The 17984-nt window shown below is 42.7% G+C and overlaps 1 protein-coding gene across 9 annotated transcripts in view; it reads right to left on the reverse strand.

Moving 5' to 3' along the window:
- The window catches only part of ercc6l2 (excision repair cross-complementation group 6-like 2), a 43339-nt gene that overhangs the window by 14960 nt on the left and 10395 nt on the right, over nt 1-17984 (reverse strand). For 3 of the 9 annotated variants that reach the window (XM_061767808.1, XM_061767809.1, XM_061767806.1), the window contains 5 exons: nt 16940-17032; nt 13544-14354; nt 13318-13472; nt 12028-12188; nt 5931-8815 (listed from right to left, as the gene is read on the reverse strand). In XM_061767808.1, coding sequence (XP_061623792.1) covers nt 7915-8815; nt 12028-12188; nt 13318-13472; nt 13544-14354; nt 16940-17032 — 2121 coding nt within the window. In that variant the 3' untranslated portion in view covers nt 5931-7914. Of the gene's footprint in view, nt 1-2113; nt 2277-2458; nt 2527-3728; nt 3801-4042; nt 4168-5930; nt 8816-12027; nt 12189-13317; nt 13473-13543; nt 14355-16939; nt 17033-17984 lie in introns of those variants that run through there. The other 6 variants (XR_009787758.1, XR_009787757.1, XR_009787756.1 and 3 more) reach the window with 6 other exon arrangements.

Here is a 17984-nt window from a genome sequence, read left to right on the forward strand (position 1 = left end):
AGAGCAAACCTCAACATCTTCATTTCCGCCACCTCCAGCTCTGCTTCCTGTTATAGCTTCAGTGCCACTGTCTCTAATCCGTACATCATGGCTGGCCTCACCACTGTTTTATAAACTTTGCATCCTAGCAGAGACTCTTCTGTCACATAATACACCTGACACCTTCCTCCACCCGTTCCAACCTGCTTGAACAAGTTTCTTCACTTCCTGACCACACTCACCATTTCTCTGGATGGTTGACCCCAAGTATTAAAGTCCTCCACCCTTGCTATCTCTTCTCCCTGTAGCTTCACTCTTCCCCCACCACCCCTCTGATTCATGCACATATATTCTGTCTTACTTCGGCTAATCTTCATTCCTCTGCTTTCCAGTGCATGCCTCCATCTTTCTAACCGTTCCTCCACCTGCTCCCTGCTTTCACTGCAGATCACAATGTCATCTGCAAACATCATGGTCCACGGGGATTCCAGTCTAACCCCATCTGTCAGCCTATCCATCACCACTGCAAACAGGAAGGGGCTGAGGGCTGATCCTATGTTCCTGCCTCTTCTGGGAAAAAAAGTGTTCACTACAGCCATTTCCATCCTTTTTGCAAAGTCTACCACCATCTGTCCCTCCAAGTTCCTCTCCTGGATGCCCTACTTACTTACCCATCACTTCTTCATCACCCCTATTTCCTTCAGCAACATGTCCATTACAATCTGCACCAATCACGACTCTCTCTCTCTGTCTGGGATGCTCAGAACTACTTCGGCTAGCTCCTTCCAGAATTTCCCTTTCACCTCTAGGTCACATCCTACCTGTGGGGCATAGCTCCTAATCACATGATACATAACACCCTCAATTTCAAGTTTCAGCCTCATCACTCGATCTGATACTCTTTTCAAGACATTCTTAGCTAACGCTTCCTTTAAAATAACCCCAACTCCATTTCTCTTCCCATCTACACCATGGTCAAATAATTTAAACCCCGCTCCTAAACCTTTAGCCTTACTTGCTTTCCACCTGGTCTCCTGGACACACAATATATCAACCTTTCTCCTAATCATCATGTCAACCAACATTTTCATGTCATAGTCCCAACGTTCAGTCCCCACATTCAATTCTAGACTCTGTGCTTTCCTCTTCCCTTTCTGCCGAAGAACCCGCTTTCCACCTCTTCTTCGTCTTTGACCCACAGTAGCTGAATTTCCACCGTCATTTTTGTTGTGAAAGATTTTTGATTGGCTTTTACATCTGCGACGTTGCAATGCAGAAATTTCAACGTTTGGCCATGCATTAAAACTAGTTGCAGAGCCCTGCACACTGCGCGACAGTTCAGTCGCGTTGCTCTGTGTGCGGCAGGCCTTAGAATTGTGAATTGTCTCTTTCATCATGCTCTTCATATTTTGACATCATGAGACTAAGATGACACTATTGATCAACAAACACAAACAGGATATTCTCAGGGGGAAGGGGCAACGCAAGCACAGGGAGAACATTCAAACTCTAGACAGAAAGCCCGACGACAGGATTTGAACCCTAACCTCAAAACTGTGAAGCAGATATGCTAACCACACATACAAATGTGTTGCCTACAGAACACATTTGTTTGAAAAACACTACTAGGCGACAAATAAAAAACTAATGGAAAGAGTACTGCAGTAATGGAACATGCCTTCTTATGCCACGTGCCATTCATATCCTCGTATGTCAGATATTATATGGAGCACAATGGAAGAAATGAAAAGGAACATAAGGGATCCAAATAAAGAGCCCAAATTACAGTTTACAGTAACCAGAGGGAAATGGTGCACAAATTGTGTATAATTAACAATGAAAGTTGGGCACTTTTGTATTTTGTTTCATGTGTAAATACTTAATGCTAATTCAAAACATTTTGGGAATTTTAGAGTAATGTCAGCCAACTACTTTCCAATCAGGGGCCTTGGGTTCCCCACCCCTGCTTTAGGGGTACAATGCCTTGTCACAGGGGTGGTATTTTGTAGCCTTGACACTTGACTTTTCCACCAAGAGAACATACCTGTGCTTTTCTTGGCCATGGAAAAGCTACAAACAGTTACCTCGGAGTCCAGTAATTGGCCCTTATACACCACATTAATGCAAATTGTACCTTGAGGGACACTTCTTGACTCCTGCTCAACCTCCATTTCTGACAGCGTACGCTCAGGATGTGTTTCATCACTTTGTTATGTATGCAGCATATTGTGGAGTCTGGCTGTGGAAACTTGAGCTGCGCGGGTGGATTGGGTGGGTCGGGCGGCTCGGGCGTCCCCCTGGGTCAATGAAGGCCACCGGTCATTCACAGCTTTTTTTTTTTAACAAATCAAATCAAACTAGGTGTCACCGTCTTGACTTGTGCAAATAAACTCCGCAAGGCCGCGTCGCCACGTCCACTTTGTAACATGCTCACCGACACTCGGCTTATTTTGGCAGGAAATGTAAACAGACGTCTCACCTTTCCCTTGTCACACTAATGGAGGAACTGGGGAGGGAACATGAAGTCTCACAGCTGTGGGGATCCCTCTGCAAGGAATACAATTCAAACAGTTATTAGGAGCTGGAGACAATTTCCCATATCACTCAAGGTTCCTTCCTCACGTATGAAATACATTGCATGTACAGTTAATAAATATGTTTGTTTGTTTGTTTAGAAATCTGGAACTCAAACCAATTAAGCACTGGAGAACATGCAAACTCCACTCAAGGAGCTGAGGTTTGAACCTCGCACCTCAGAAGTGTGAGTCAGATGTGCTAACCACTAGAACACCGTGCTGCCTAGTGCTGTGATTATCTATTAGGAAAATCTCTTTGCTGCACCAGTTGACCTCCATGTGCTTCCAACGAGTGTCAGTCTGTGGGTGAGCTGTTCCATTGTTCAATTCCCAGCTATCGCACTTGAACTGGCTGCCAAATGAACGATCGGAATCTAAAACAAAAAGAGAGTTGTGGGTGGAAGAGAAGAGGAAAAAAGGTGGAGGGGTTGTAAAGTGTGAAAGGGGCCTTTTCTTCTCCTCTGGCTGCTGTGTAAACAGGTGTGACAGTGAAGAAAGCCGCGATCGTACCACCCATGCACACAAAGAAATTCTGGGCGGCCGCGTCCTGCTGTGGCACGCATCTCCGCTCCTGTTTACCGATAGCTATCAGCGCTTTTTCATGACAGCCAAACAAACTGAAAGGAAGCTCGGCTAACCTCGGCGCTGCGGATGAAAGATGTCAAACAAAGCTGCGAGAGTGTTAACTGAATGCACTTGAATGAAACCAGGCCACAATAAGAGCTGGATTTTGCCTCAAGTTCATGTGTAAGTTGCATCGAAGTCCGTGTCTGAGGCTATCTTCACAGTGAGGTCAATTACGATTTTTTTTTTTTTTTTTGCCCAATGTCACAGGTATCTGATTTTTTTCATGTCAATGTGAACAGTACAGTTCCGATTTTTTTCATATCCGACCAAGGCCTCTTTCACGTCGATATAAATCGTGCGTAGTAGTATGGACGCTCATGGGGCGCGCATCAGACATAACGTCACAATTGATCAATAAAACAAGACACGCCAGAAAATGGCAACGGCGGAGGAAGCAGCAGAAAACAGTCAGTGGGGAAAAGAAGATGCTTTGGAGCTGATAAATATAAGAAAACGCACAAAATCCTTGAAATTGCCAAATGCACAAATCCAGGCCACATTTGTTTTTGTAATGTGAACTACTCCATAAAAAAGATCGGATCTTGCCTGCAAGTGCACGTGTAAGAGTGGCCTGGATCTCGTCGGCCAGTATGTGCTTCGGCTAGCTCCTTTCTTCTACTTGCAGAAGCAAACCCGAGAAAGTGGAGAAAATAAATGAGATGAAAGACAATACATTGTAAGCATTTTAACTCATGGAGGCAGCAGTTCATTCACTAAACTGTGTGTACTGGACACATCACCCCATGTCGACAACTTCAATGAGCAATCAAGTCCCTCTTTCGCCGTTTATCAAAAGCCAATGCTATTGTTAGCTAACGCTAATCTGTGCATCCAGCAAAACTCACTGCAGCTCTGCTTACCTTTTGGCTTTGACAGAATAGCAGGGGCAGCAGGCCTGTGGAGGATGTTGGTGTTCCTGCATGATACTGTCTCAGTGTGGTCTGGCTGTTGATTGAAAGTGACTGTGGATCTACACCCACCCCACCTGGCAAAGAAACTCATTATAAAGGCGGTTATTATGCGTACAATGCGTACAGAAAGTATTCAGACCCCCTTAAATTTTTCACTCTTTTATATTGCCGCCATTTGCTAAAATCATTTAAGTTAATTTTTTTCCACATTAATGTACACACACCACCCCATATTGACAGAAATAAAATGGAATTGTTAAATTTTTATAAAAAAAAAAAACCTGAAATATCACACAGCCATAAGTATTCAGACCCTTTGCTCAGTATTTAGTAGAAGCACCCTTTTGAGCTAATACAGCCATGACTCTTTTAAGGGATGATGCAACAAGTTTTTCACACCTGGATTTGGGGATCATCTGCCAATCCTCCTTGCAGATCCTCTCCAATTCTGTCAGGTTGGATGGTGAACGTTGATGGACAGCAATTTTCAGGTCTCTCCAGAGATGCTCAATTGGGTTTAAGTCAAGGCTCTGGCTGGGCCATTCAAGAACAGTCACGGAGTTGTTCTGAAGCCACTCCTTCAGTATTTTAGCTGTGTGCTTAGGGTCATTGTCTTGTTTGAAGGTGAACCTTCGGCCCAGTATGGGGTTCTGAGGACTCTGGAGAAGGTTTTCGTCCAGGACATCACTGGACTGGGCCGCATTCATCTTTCCTTCGATTGTAACCAGTCGTCCTGTCCCTGCAGCTGTAAAAAAAAAAAACACTCCCACAGCATGATACTGCCACCATCATGCTTCACTGTTGGGACTGTATTGGACGGGTGATGAGCAGTGCCTTATTTTCTCCACACATGCCACTTAGAATTAAGGCCAACAATTTCTATCTTGGTCTCATCAGACCAGAGAATCTTATTTCTCACCATCTTGGAGTCCTTAAGGTGTTTTTTAGAAAACTCCATGCGGGCTTTCATGTGTCTTGCACTGAGGAGAGGCTTCCGTCGAGCTACTCTGCCATAAAGCCCCGACTGATGGAGGGCTGCAGTGATGGTTGACTTTCTAGAACGTTTGCCCATCTTCTGACTGCATCTCTGGAGTTCAGCCACAGCCTCTTTGGGTTCTTTTTTACCTCTCTCACCAAGGCTCTTCTCCCCCAGTTGCTCAGTTTGGCCGGATGGCCAGCTCTTGGAAGGGTTCTGATCGTCCAAAACGTTTTCCATTTAAGGATTTTGGAGGCCACTGTGCTCTTAGGAACCTTAAGTGCAGCAGAAATTTTTTGGTAGGCCTTGGCCAGATCTGTGCCTTGCCACAATTCTGTCTCTGAGCTCTTCAGGCAGTTCCTTTGACCTCATGATTCGCATTTGCTCTGACATGCACTGTGACGTGTAAGGTCTTATATAGACAGGGGTGTGGCTTTCCTAATCAAGTCCAATCAGTATAATCAAACACAGCTGGACTCCAATGAAGGTGTAGAACCATCTTAAGGCTGATCAGAAGAAATGGACAGCACCCGAGTTAAATGTATGAGTGTCACAGCAAAGGGTCTGAATACTTATAGCTGTGATATTTCAGTTTTTCTTTTTTAATAAATCAGCAAAAATTTCAACAATTCTGTTTTTTTTTTTTTCCAATATGGGTGCTGTGTGTACATTGAGGAAAAAAAATTACTTAAATGATTTTAACAAATGGCTGCAATATAACAAAGACGTGTTATATGTAACAAATGTAAGTGAGTCTGAAAACTTTCCATAGCCACTGTAAATTCCACCCCACCGTTATATAATAGTAGAGGTGGAGAATGGCTTGCTCAAAGACATTTTCTGGAAAAAAAAAACCTTGGAAAATATTGACTTGCCTTTTTACTTTCACTCTTAAGGTATACAGGCACTTTAGAAGTACATTTTCCATAGCACTTTGTGTCCCCTTCAGGATAAAAGTGGGACATGAGTGAGATTTTAGATGTACAGCCATTTATTTTTACATATTATCACTGCTTGGCCACCAACATACCAGGAGAGGCGGTCTGAGTATCTGGTTACTGCAATGACTAATACTCACAGCTGGAAGGCTTCCCTTGCCAAATCATCCATTTGACATCACAATCAGGTACGTTGAAACAACACCACAGACCTGTTGCTGACCTTATTAGTACAAAAGAAGTTCAACTTTTCTATGAAAAAGCTTGTCCAGCTGGAGCAGGCAGTGGATGTGGCTAATGACAACTAGAACCATTAAATTGTCAAAATTGACTGTGTTCCCGTTCATCACTAACCAATGGCTTTTTATTTCTAAATCACACATCTTTAAATATTTTTTACATAGGATAAACAAAAAGTGTCGAAAATTTTGAAATACATGCTTTTCACGCAACAAGTTTGTTTGCATGCACAGAGAGAAAATCAGCTGGAACAGGCGGCACGCAACATCATACAAAAAGTGACAAAACCTAAATCAATGTTTATTCAAGTAAAAATCAACAATACATTTTCGTTAATGAGCGACAATCTCCAAAAATTAAAAAAGCATTTAAAAATGAGAAAATTGACTTTTAGTAAAAAGAAATGACTAAAAACATGTACAAATAAAAGGATGTAATGATGAGATTGTAACTTCAATTATATTCCTTGACATTTTTATCCGAAACACACCCCAAAAACTATTTATGTGGTTTTTCACAGTCTGTGGGACTGGGAGATAAGGGCTATTATGCTCACCTAAGCACTAGCAGAAGCACTAACCTGCATTTACAAAGTAAATTATAATAGTTGTCCCATGAAACGGTCTTAATTTATTCTTAATACTCAATACTCTTCATTTAATTTCTCTTAACTGTGCTGCTTCCAGCACATGTACTGTATTTGGTTGTAAGATTTTTTAATTATAATAGGATTTCTGCCTCTGTGTGCTGCTTTTTCAATGTAATTTGCCCGGGGCCTTCAGAATCAGTAGTGCTAGGAGATTCAACTATGAGGTGCAGTCAAACATTAATGAGCCCAATTTCATTTAACCAACAATTGATTTTTGTCATGAAATTTTCAATGCTTTTAGTTTCAATACTTATTTGACGGTTTATTTTATTTAAAAAAAAAAAAAAATTATAAATTGTTTTCTTTAAGCCTGTCCAATTCCTGTCAGCCATTTTGGAAATGAAAGTGGGTGTCCTGGATCAAAGGCGAAGAAAAACAGATCTTTAAGTGACCTCTGTAACATGCAAAGGAACGAAAGACCATCTTCAGCAGTTAATCCTGAAAATAGTGCTAGCTTGGGTCGAGGCACTGATCAGAGAAGATCAAAGAGTCACCATTGATGAAATGTATGAAAATGTTGAGTAGTAGAAGCAACAAATTCAATCACAGCTCTCTACTTCTGACGGGCATCCAACAATGACGTCATTTCCAAAATGATTGAGAGGAAGAAGACAGGCTTAAACAAAACTAACTTTTAAAAAAACAAAACAAAACAAAAAAAACTTCATATTTATTTAAACTCCAAACCATGAAAATTTCAGGGAAAAAAATATTCCGAGTAGGTTAGATTAAACTGAGCTCATTACCTTTTGACTGCCTCTTGTATATTTACAATGGGGCTGTTTCTTTAAATAATCAAATTTCAAATTCATCAGCATATTTCCATCTGTTGATCAGTTGGTCAGAGCAAAACTCATTACAACCTAGTTTGTCTACCAAAACACATCGGTAACGATCTGGAAATCGGGTAAGTCCCCATTGAAGGGCCAAGTAGCAAATCTACAGCCCGACAGTGGCTTTTGGGATAAAAACAATAGAAAGACAACCTTTGGAGATGCGTGCTTTTTGTTGGACAGTATTATTTCTTCCATAGAAACCTGTCGTTGGTCTTCCAGAGACTTTTGTTCTCCTCCACAGAGTGAGGTCGAGCTGCCAAATTGGTGTTGACGCAAACCCTCTGCACCTCATCCAGGTCTGTAAGCCTGTTGATGCTCTCTTCATTGCCCTCGTTCAGAATGTCCCAGAAGTCTTTGCGGCCTCTCCTCAGTTGAGTCTGTTGTGTAGGAAAAGAGTCACATGTATCTGAGTTGTTGATGTTAAGGGAGCTTCTAGATGGACAAGGAGAGGCTCGGACCGAGGTGGATCTTTTTGGTGAGGAACCCTTGAATTTGGGTTTTAATAAGTCATCGAGGATGGAGGTGTCGCCCAAGAGTTCAGTGAGAATGCAGTTCTGTTCTTGAGGGGGAACATCCTGGGAATGTTTTTTAACATTTGTAGTCAAGTTTTGCTCCATGTTAAGGGGAATATCTGCCATCTCCTGAGGGTCCAGACAACTACTGCTGCTGGCCTCACACACACCATGACCACAAACAGGTCTAGACACACTAGCCTTCTTTGTCTTCCTATGACCTCTCACACAGCTGACTGCCTCCTCCTGCTCCTCAGGATCCAGACTTGGAACATCACTCTGAGGCTCACGCACATTCTTCTGCGATAGCCGTTTCTTCTTCACGGGCTCCCGACTCTTCTGGTTGGATTTAGGCCTTCTGGTCCCAGTGGTTTTGGGAGATAGGGTCTGAGCTCCATCAGATGGCAATAAGTTGCTGGTGACGAAGCTGGCGAGTTCAGGGTGGCTGAGAGTGGCGTAATAGCTTCTGAGCCACGCTAGCCTTTGAGTCGAGTCGCTTCTCAGAACATCAGCGGCGAACTGTTGGGCCGAGGGGAAATTAAACTTGGACGCCATCTCCTGCAGCTGCTGCCTATACACCAACAAACACACACTTAACACAGTGAGGTTTTTAACAGTAGCAGCTCTAATCTGGCAAACTATTCAACACAACGGTGCAGTGGAGCCCAATGTCTTAAAGATTACAAAATGTGTCATGATGTACGACTGGTTAAAGCGTCTGCCTCACAGTTCTGAGGACCGGGGTTCAATCCCCGGCCCCGCCTGTGTGGAGTTTGCATGTTCTCCCCGTGCCTGCGTGGGTTTTCTCCGGGCACTCCGGTTTCCTCCCACATCCCAAAAACATGCATGGTAGGTTAATTGACAACTCTAGATTGCCCGTAGGTGTGAATGTGAGTGTGAATGGTTGTTTGTTTATCTGTGCCCTGCAATTGGTAGGCAACGAGTTCAGGATGTGCCCCGCCTCCTGCCCGATGATAGCTGGGATAGGCTCCAGCACGCCCACGACCCTAGTGAGGAGAAGTGGCTCAGAAAATGGATGGCTGGGTATTGGAGTAACATTTTCTGGAAAAAAATATGCCTGAAATGTCATTATGCGTGATATCAGCATATGAGCCTGCTGCACACCTCGCTGGAAAGAAATATTTTAGACAGGGGAAGTAAAAATGAACAACTGAGATAATGTGCACACCCTCTTAGAACTGGATGTTGCTGTGTTCAGAATGAACTAATCACATTCAAACTCATGTTCAATGTGAGTCGGCACCAGAGGTGGGTAGTAACGCGCTAAATTTACTCCGTTACATTTACTCAAGTAACATTTTCCATAAACTGTACTTTTCAGAGTACTTTAAATGCACCGTACCTTTTACTTTTACTTGGAGTATTTATGTGAAGAAGATCGATACTTTTACTCCGTTACAATGATCGACATGCCGTTCGCTACTTATTCATTCTTGTGTGTGCATGTCTATTTTTAGACTCCATTTCGACTTCCGCATAGGGCGCCCGTTGCGGCAATCAACCAGGATCACTAATGTCATTTAACTCCAATTCACCAATCCGACGACACAAGGAAGTCAGATGACCACACACGTAGCCTTCACGAGCCAATCAAAATGACAAATTTTTCACTACAGCCGGGCAACTGTGTTTATTTTACAGACTCCAAAAAACAACAGCGTTATCATGCAGCTCTTAAATTGTGACTGCCTGTACTTCGATATTTCAGCCCACTTCTAACTTGAGAAAAAACCTTGCAGTAAGTTGCAGATGTTTCTATTGTTGTTTTGGCAGTGGATATGGCAAAATTAGCACTACCCCTATGGTGTCGCACGCGCACATACAATCACTAAGTCTGTTCAGCAAACAGCTTCTTCATGAAGTCATTTAAGCGAATAAAGCAAATCATGTTTGTGTAGGGCCCAATGTATGTGTTGTTGGTTTTTGGGCAGTTCAAAATTGAAATGGTGGCAGGTGTTTGTCGATATATTATTATTTTTTTATTTTATTTTATGTTCATGCTTTGATCTAAAAAAAAATAAATAAAAAATTAAATCTGAATCCACTCAAAGTAAATATTTGGATGACTACTTTTTACTTGAGTCATATTCTAAAGTAATAGTACTCTTACTTGAGTACAACATTTGGCTACTCTACCCACCCCTGGTGGGCACACACTTGTGCTTTAAAGTGTTTCTCATTAACTCCAAATAAGGTTCTGATTTCCTCATAGGCTTTCCCTGGCATTTTCATAGTCACATTCTACAGCAAAAGCCATGGTCTGCAGAGAGCTTCAACATCTCCACACTCAGGACCAAAACAAGAACAAATGGTAGTTGACCTTAATACGGAGCAGAAAAGCGGATTAAACAATCACTATTTTGAGGCACGTCTTACCGAATGATGTGTGATTGATGTAAAACAAGGACGTGAAAGATGAGAACAAATGTCTTCTTCCGCTGTTTGACACAGGCAGTGTCAATTGTTAATTTTAACACATGGCGTGTGCCACGAAACATTTAACGATGTGCCACAAATGGCTACTGGGTGGTAGTTTGGACACCCCAGCTCTAAACTGTCCATCAGTGTGAATGTGAGTGTGAATAGTTGTTTGTCGATATGTCGTCTATTGACCGACGACATGACCACGGTGTACCCAACCTTTGCCTAAAGTCATCTGACCAAAGTTCAAGTTCACCCGCAACCCTAATGAGGACAAATGCTCTGTAGAAAATGGATGGACGTTACTGGAAACATGGCATGAATACTTAATATAAGTTTTTTGATGGTGCTCTGGAATGAATTCTTACAAATATAATTGATATCAATAGGAAATTTGGGTTTTCGGTCAACCAGTGTCACAGAATGCTTTGCGTTCCATTTTCGCAGTTCCACTGTATTTGGAACACACCATATGCTACTTAAAGTATCTTTTTTTTAAAAGCCACAAGTCAAACGCTGTTAATAAGATATTCTGTGGGCACATCAAGCACGACTAAAGATGAATACTTCTCCACCTAGTTAGGCGTATTTATGCTCCAAGGCACTTGTTATTAAAAGTGGCCTATCCCCACTCAGTAACAAAAACACTTCAAAGTGTGGCAGTGACGGTCAGTGTTAGTTAATAGAACTTGCGTCTTTCACTGGAAAAACAATAAATAAAAAATTGATCATAGTAAAACCCCCATGCGGATATGAATAATTAAACGGAACGGGGAATCAATATAACTGGTATGTGTTTTCACACCCTGATGTGCCTCTGGGCAGAGCTTGCTTCTTCCACCTGGGGAATGATATCACAGCCAAAGAAGGTGCCTGTGTGTGTGCGTGTGTGTGTGTGTGTGTATGTGAGAGAGAGAGCGAGAGAGAGGGTGCGTGTTTACGAGTGTATTTTGGAGAGACGTCGACATTAAGTGTTTCTTACAAAGTATGTGCATATCCGTTGTAAAATCCCTTGGGGCCAAGTTTTTTTTTTTTTTTCTTCCCTCTCCTGCACCATCGGGTCTGAACACAACTGTGTAATGTTTGGCAGGATGCTGGGAAACGGGTGGTGGGGTGAGCTCAGAGGTGGTCTCTGTGTGAACGCACGCTATTTCCCAAGGCCCAGATGGGGGGGCGCTACACATTGAATCTGTGGTGGGTTTTGGCCAACTTCCCGACACTGCCAGGAATTCTCCCTCCCTGAAAATCCGCCCTTTCCACCACTAACCTGAGAGGGTACACACTTTTTTTCCCCGCCTCCCATCTATTCTCCTGAGGATTCCTTCCTATTTCGTTCAGTACCTGCGCACTCCGAGAGGGGTCTCCCCCAGGATGAAGGTGTTACATCTGGTGCGCTGCACGATGCTCTTGGTGATGGTGACAGGGTGAGGATCAGAAAGCTGCTGCGGGATGTCGGGAGTGAGGCGAGGCTGGCGGTCGGGTGGGCTTTCTGGCAAGCTCTGCTGGAATACAGTATTTCAAAATAAAGAAATAAATAAAATTGAGTTACAGGGAACCCCTATTCATTGAAGGGGATACGCTTCAGACCCACCTAAAATAGGTGAAATCTGCAATATCGACCTTATAAAAGACATCCATCCACCCATCCATTTTCTGAGCCGCTTCTCCTCACTAGGGTCGCGGGCATGCTGGAGCCTATCCCAGCTGTCATCGGGCAGGAGGCGGTCCCTATCCCTGAACTGGTTGCCAGCCAATCGCAGGGCACATAGAAACAAACAACCATTCGCACTCACAGTCATGCCTACGGGCAATTTAGAGTCTCCAATTAATGCATGTTTTTGGGATGTGGGAGGAAACCGGTGTGCCCGGAGAAAACCCACGCAGGCACGGGGAGAACATGCAAACTCCACACAGGCGGGGACGGGGATTGAACCCCGCACCTCAGAACTGTGAGGCTGACGCTCTAACCAGTCGGCCACCGTGCCGCTATAAAAGACATTATTTTCAATATTGTTTCACCCCTTCCACACACGATTTTTTGTTTTACATACAAAAAAAATTGCAGGCATAAGGCTGTGGATGACAGCAGCTCCCGTGTAAGTGTGCTCATTGTGTTTAGTCTTCCGTTCTCCCAGCGTTCAATAAACGGCTTAAAATTGGCAACTCTTGCTCTGCTTTCCACATGCGAGGGCATGAGTATACTGAAAAAAACATTTTAAAAAAAACAACAATAAAACGACCACTTAAAATCCAAGCTGACATTGGACTAGATCAGTGGTTCTCAACTGCTGTTACCCTGGAACCCGAATTTTCCTATGGTTGTAAAGTCCAAAACCCACTTTCATATAAGCTAAGACTGTTTTGTCTAAAAGCAGCCTCTGAAAACATATGTACAGTATATTATATTTTTTAAATGCCGATTCAAATGAGTTTGCTGGACTGCCAAAGGCATATTGCTTGACATCTGCCAGCCAAAGGCTGAGCTGTACTGTGGAAAAACATTTATGATGAGTTTAAAAAGTGTGTTTTAATAAAATGTGGGAGATTTTTACCTAGTGCGGGTGGGTCTGGAACTTATCCCCCGCGATAAATGAGGATTCATTATACAGTGGTTTTAGGTGTCCTGTGTACCTCGTAAGGGTAAAGCAGTTGATTTGCAGGGAGTTGAGAGTACATCTTGCGCTCAAACACGTCCTTCACTGCGGCTCTACTGATCAGCTCCTCAGCTTTGCTCCCGCCCACCACACGCTGGTTGGAGTGGGTGTACGCCACCTCCTGCACCGCACCTTTAATCAAGAGCATTCTCAATTCAAGCCAAATGTGACTCCAGAACCGTTTAGTCAGAACCGAGTCTTACCTAAAACAGTGTCAATGGTTCCTTTGGATGCTGGAGATGTTTGACTTTTCACATGAGTGAATGAAGCGTCCTCTCGTCTACCAGTGCTTGTTCGGGATCCTTGACGATCTTTTGCGACCCCTGCTTTGGCTTTATCTGAACTTGCGCTATTCTCGTCCTCTGAAGTTGTGAACGTCTCGATGTCCTCAGTGAATATGGCTCCTCTCGTCATGTTTCTTTTTCCACGGTGTCCTCTTCTTTCTTGTCTTTTGCGTATTGCTCTACGGTGAGAATTCAGGGAATCACCCTTTGACCGTGTGAGCGTCTCAATGTCCAAATCATCAGACTCTTCGGAAATATGGTCAAAGCAATGTGATTTGGGATGCATCCGATTTTTGGAGCTTCTATCACTCTCCTTGTAATTTGCCTCTAAATTGGTCCTACATGATGTCTGGCCTGGTTTTGTATTCCCATTCTGTAGCATGCTTCTTCCCAGTTTAGGGTGAACATTATTCTTGATAATGGAGTCTTCGGAGCCCGAACTGTTTGTCTCTTGGGATTCCCCTTTAGCATGCCCTTCACCACCAGAACTACTGTCCCCTTCACCTGACTCCGGCATGGCTTGAAACCTTTGGACCAGTGTGCCGAAACCGTGCTGGATGAGACTGATTGGACCAGGCCCCGCAGGGGAATCCATTCTCCTTGTGCCAATCGCTCCACTGGGGTTTCCCCGGTCCTCTTCAACATCATCATCACTCCCGCTACTGAAGTCCAGCAGCTCTTTGGGGATCTTGGATGCACCCATGCTCTCCTTGGATGCATCTCCAGCTCCCTGTAATCACAAAAACAAAAACATAGGAGTAAGTTGGCATAGAAAGGGGCGGAAGCTATGAAAAAACAGTCCATGAGAACATTCCTGGTGGGATACAAAACAGATGTTCGTAATAGCAAATCATAATAAACCACAATGCGACACAGGCTCCAATTATGATGTAATACGAGGAACCGACATGTCCAGAAGCTATAAACATTTGGACTTCCTTTGGACCACCAACCATGATCCAATTTTTAGTATTCTCTGGACAGATCTGTCCATATGAGGAGAGGTTGCGTGCGTGCATGAGGAACCATAAACGCTATAACCTTCAGTGTCTGTATGCTTCAGATTCTTTCCATGAATCTAAAAGATGTCTGGAGCAGCACCAACTAAAGATGACAAGACATTTCATAATACATTTTTTGGACACAGGGCGGCACAGTGAAATTGTGGTAAGAGTATCAGTCTCACAGTTCTGAGGTTCTGGATTCGAATCTGGAGTTTGCATGTTCCCCCCCATGCTTGCGTAGGTTTTCTCCATTTATTGTGGCTTACCCCCACATTAAAAAAAAAATGCATTTTAGGTCCACTGGAGACACTTAATAGTCCACAAGTGTGAGTGTGAGTGTGAATGATTGTTTGTCTATAGGTGCCTAAGTCAAATGGGACAGGCTCCAGCTCACCAGTATCCCTAATGAAGACAGGCACTTTGGAAAATGGACGGATGGATGGAAATTACCTACACCAAGCATGATTAGTTAGCAGGATTACTGCATTTCCTCAAATGGAGGCATTCACTGTAATTGACGCCATCATGCCTCAACATTTTTTGAAACACACTTTTGTTTTCCTCCTATTCATGAGTGTCACCAAGTAGCACACAAAAAGCAAATTGCAAACCTTTATTCCTAAAAGGTACATGAAGGCCATAATCATTTGCTTGAAAAGAACCAAATCACTTCATTTAGTTAGTTAGTTAGGTAGGTATTCAAATTAGGGTTGGGTAGTTTACATGGAAATTAATAGGTATGTATAGGACTAAATGGAGATAAACCAGGACTTTCAGGACATATATTTGAGCATAATCCTGACTAAAAGCATCAGATTTTATGCAATTTACAGTCGAATATGAAGAGCCCATTGCCTAAAAGTGTTTTGCAAAAATGCACAGGCTAGGTTTGAGAAGCTTGAGGGTATTTGCCTGTTGGATGGGACTTTTTTGTAGGTATAGAAGCTCTTTTCATTTTACATGTTAAATGGGACTTTGTTGGTATTTTTGGATGTTGAGTGCCTTTTTTGTCAATTTTTGGATGGGTTGGGTTGATAACAAATATTTTACTCATCATTGTTTTTGGTCTGGCGGCACGGTGGGAGACTGGTTAGAGAGTCAGCCTCACAGTTCTGAGGACCCGGGTTCAATCCCCGGCCCCGCCTGTGTGGAGTTTGCATGTTCTCCCCGTGCCTGCGCGGGTTTTCTCCGGGCACTCCGGTTTCCTCCCACATCCCAAAAGCAAGCATGGTAGGTTAATTGACAACTCTAAATTGCCTGTAGGTATGAATGTGAGTGTGAATGGTTGTTTGTTTATATGTGCCCTGGGATTGGCTGGCAACCAGTTCAGGCTGTACTCCGCCTCCTGCCCGATGATAGCTGGGATAGGCTCCAGCACGCCCGCAACCCGCGTAAGGAGAAGCGGCTCAGAAAATGGATGGATGGATAATTACATTTGTGGGTAAATGGAGACGATATCATCATTTCAGTAGAATGCAATATTGTAATATGTCTGGCACTGGGGGCTGTTAAGGGCAGGTCTGGTGATTGGCGCTGGTGACGTCCCCAAAGATGAAAGAGTAAAGGGCCAAAGCAACATTTCCGATGAAATTGATTGGAGACTCTAAAAATTGCCCGTAGGTGTGACTGTGAGTGCGAATGGTTGTTTGTTTGTATGTGCCCTGCGATTGGCTGGCAACCAGTTCAGGGTGTACCCTGCCTCCTGCCCAATGACAGCTGCGATAGGCTCCAGCACGCCCGCGACCCTAGTGAGGAGAAGCGGCTCAGAAAATGGATGGATGGATGGATGTTTTTGGTCTTCAATAAAATAATTGATTGTTCAAAAGAAAAGCAACACTTGATAAAGTTCTACTTACAAATAAATCCGGATGTCTGATTATGACAAAACAAAATGTTTATATTGCATCTTATAATTTCCAAAATTCCCCGGTTCAACTTTCCTTGGAAATTTACCAGAAATCTTCCACTCCTTTCTAACCCTTGTAGAGGTTGGTACACACAGGACTGCAGTGCAATATAGTATATAATTATTTTTCAATCAGTCATATGGACATGTTGTCGATTGTTCCACCTCATTCAATCTTCGAACAGTTGTAATAGCTGCTGTAGTAGTTTGTTATCCTTTTACAAAAGAACCAGATGAGGGTGTGTCAGTCGGCTGGTTGACTGACACACAGGAAGGACCCCTTATGGGGTATCCCCGTTTTTAGCATGGGAATGGGAGGCTTAAGCAGGCCACTGGGGAGAGAAGATGTGTGAGCGAGGGATGGGAAAGATGTTCCGGGTATCTGAGAAACGCAGAGCGACTCACGCCAACGCTGTGCCTCTTCTCCTCCTCATCCACCGCCTCCACGTTTGTGTGTGTGCTGGTTGTCATAACGCCCGCCTCCACTTGTCCTTCGCGCTAGAATGAGGAGGAGAGAAACACGCACTTGTGAACATTTGTATTGGATAACAAGTCACTATAAAGGAAAAGATGATACTTAAATTGCTCTGGAATAAAAAGGATCATTAGGGCTACACTGAAGAGAAAAATATTTGAGATAAAAGTTATATATTTTCAAGTATTATTATTATTATTATTATTATGAGACGAAAGTTGTATATTTTTAAGAGTAAAGTCATAGTTTTTATAAAAAGTGGTTTTCAAGATTAAAACCATACTTGAGAAAAGTATATTTCTTTAGATTACAGTCGTATTTTTTATATATTTCTTTGACAAAAAGTAGTAATATTAAGAGTTTGTGTATTTTTGTTTATATTAAAAAGGTTATAGTCTGAATATAACCCGAATAAATTGTATTTATACAAGAAAAAAAAATAAAAATCAAGGAAGGATATCAGAGAAACAATTTGTTCCGGCGTAAGTATGAGCAGATATCTGAAAAGTTATATTTATAGTATTATTTTAAATATAATGAAAGAGTATTTGAGAACATCTACATCAAATTATTATCTGCACTAGGATACTGAACCATCTATTGACCTGTTGATTGAAAACAGTGTTACCTAGTTGCTAACTGTATGCCAGGCTTCAAAAGACATCCAGCAGCTGCTTGCCTCAGATGGAAGCATTATTTGTCTTTTTACTTGTTCCTCAAATATATAAATTTCACTTGTTCCTCAAATATGACTTCATTCTCAAAAATATATTTCCTAAATTTTTTAAAATATCCTATTCTCAAAAGATTACGGCAGTCTCTCTTCAGTCCCCCTCTTCAGTGTGGCCCTAAATGTGCTTTGGACAAGCATAACCAGACTCTTTAGGTACATAATAACAATTAAAAACAGCTCACTTTAAGATGCAGTTGCACCACTGCAAAAATACAAACACAATAATACATACACATCAAAAC

This window comes from Phyllopteryx taeniolatus, chromosome 3 (assembly GCF_024500385.1).
Source record: "Phyllopteryx taeniolatus isolate TA_2022b chromosome 3, UOR_Ptae_1.2, whole genome shotgun sequence".
NCBI lineage: Eukaryota > Metazoa > Chordata > Actinopteri > Syngnathiformes > Syngnathidae > Phyllopteryx > Phyllopteryx taeniolatus.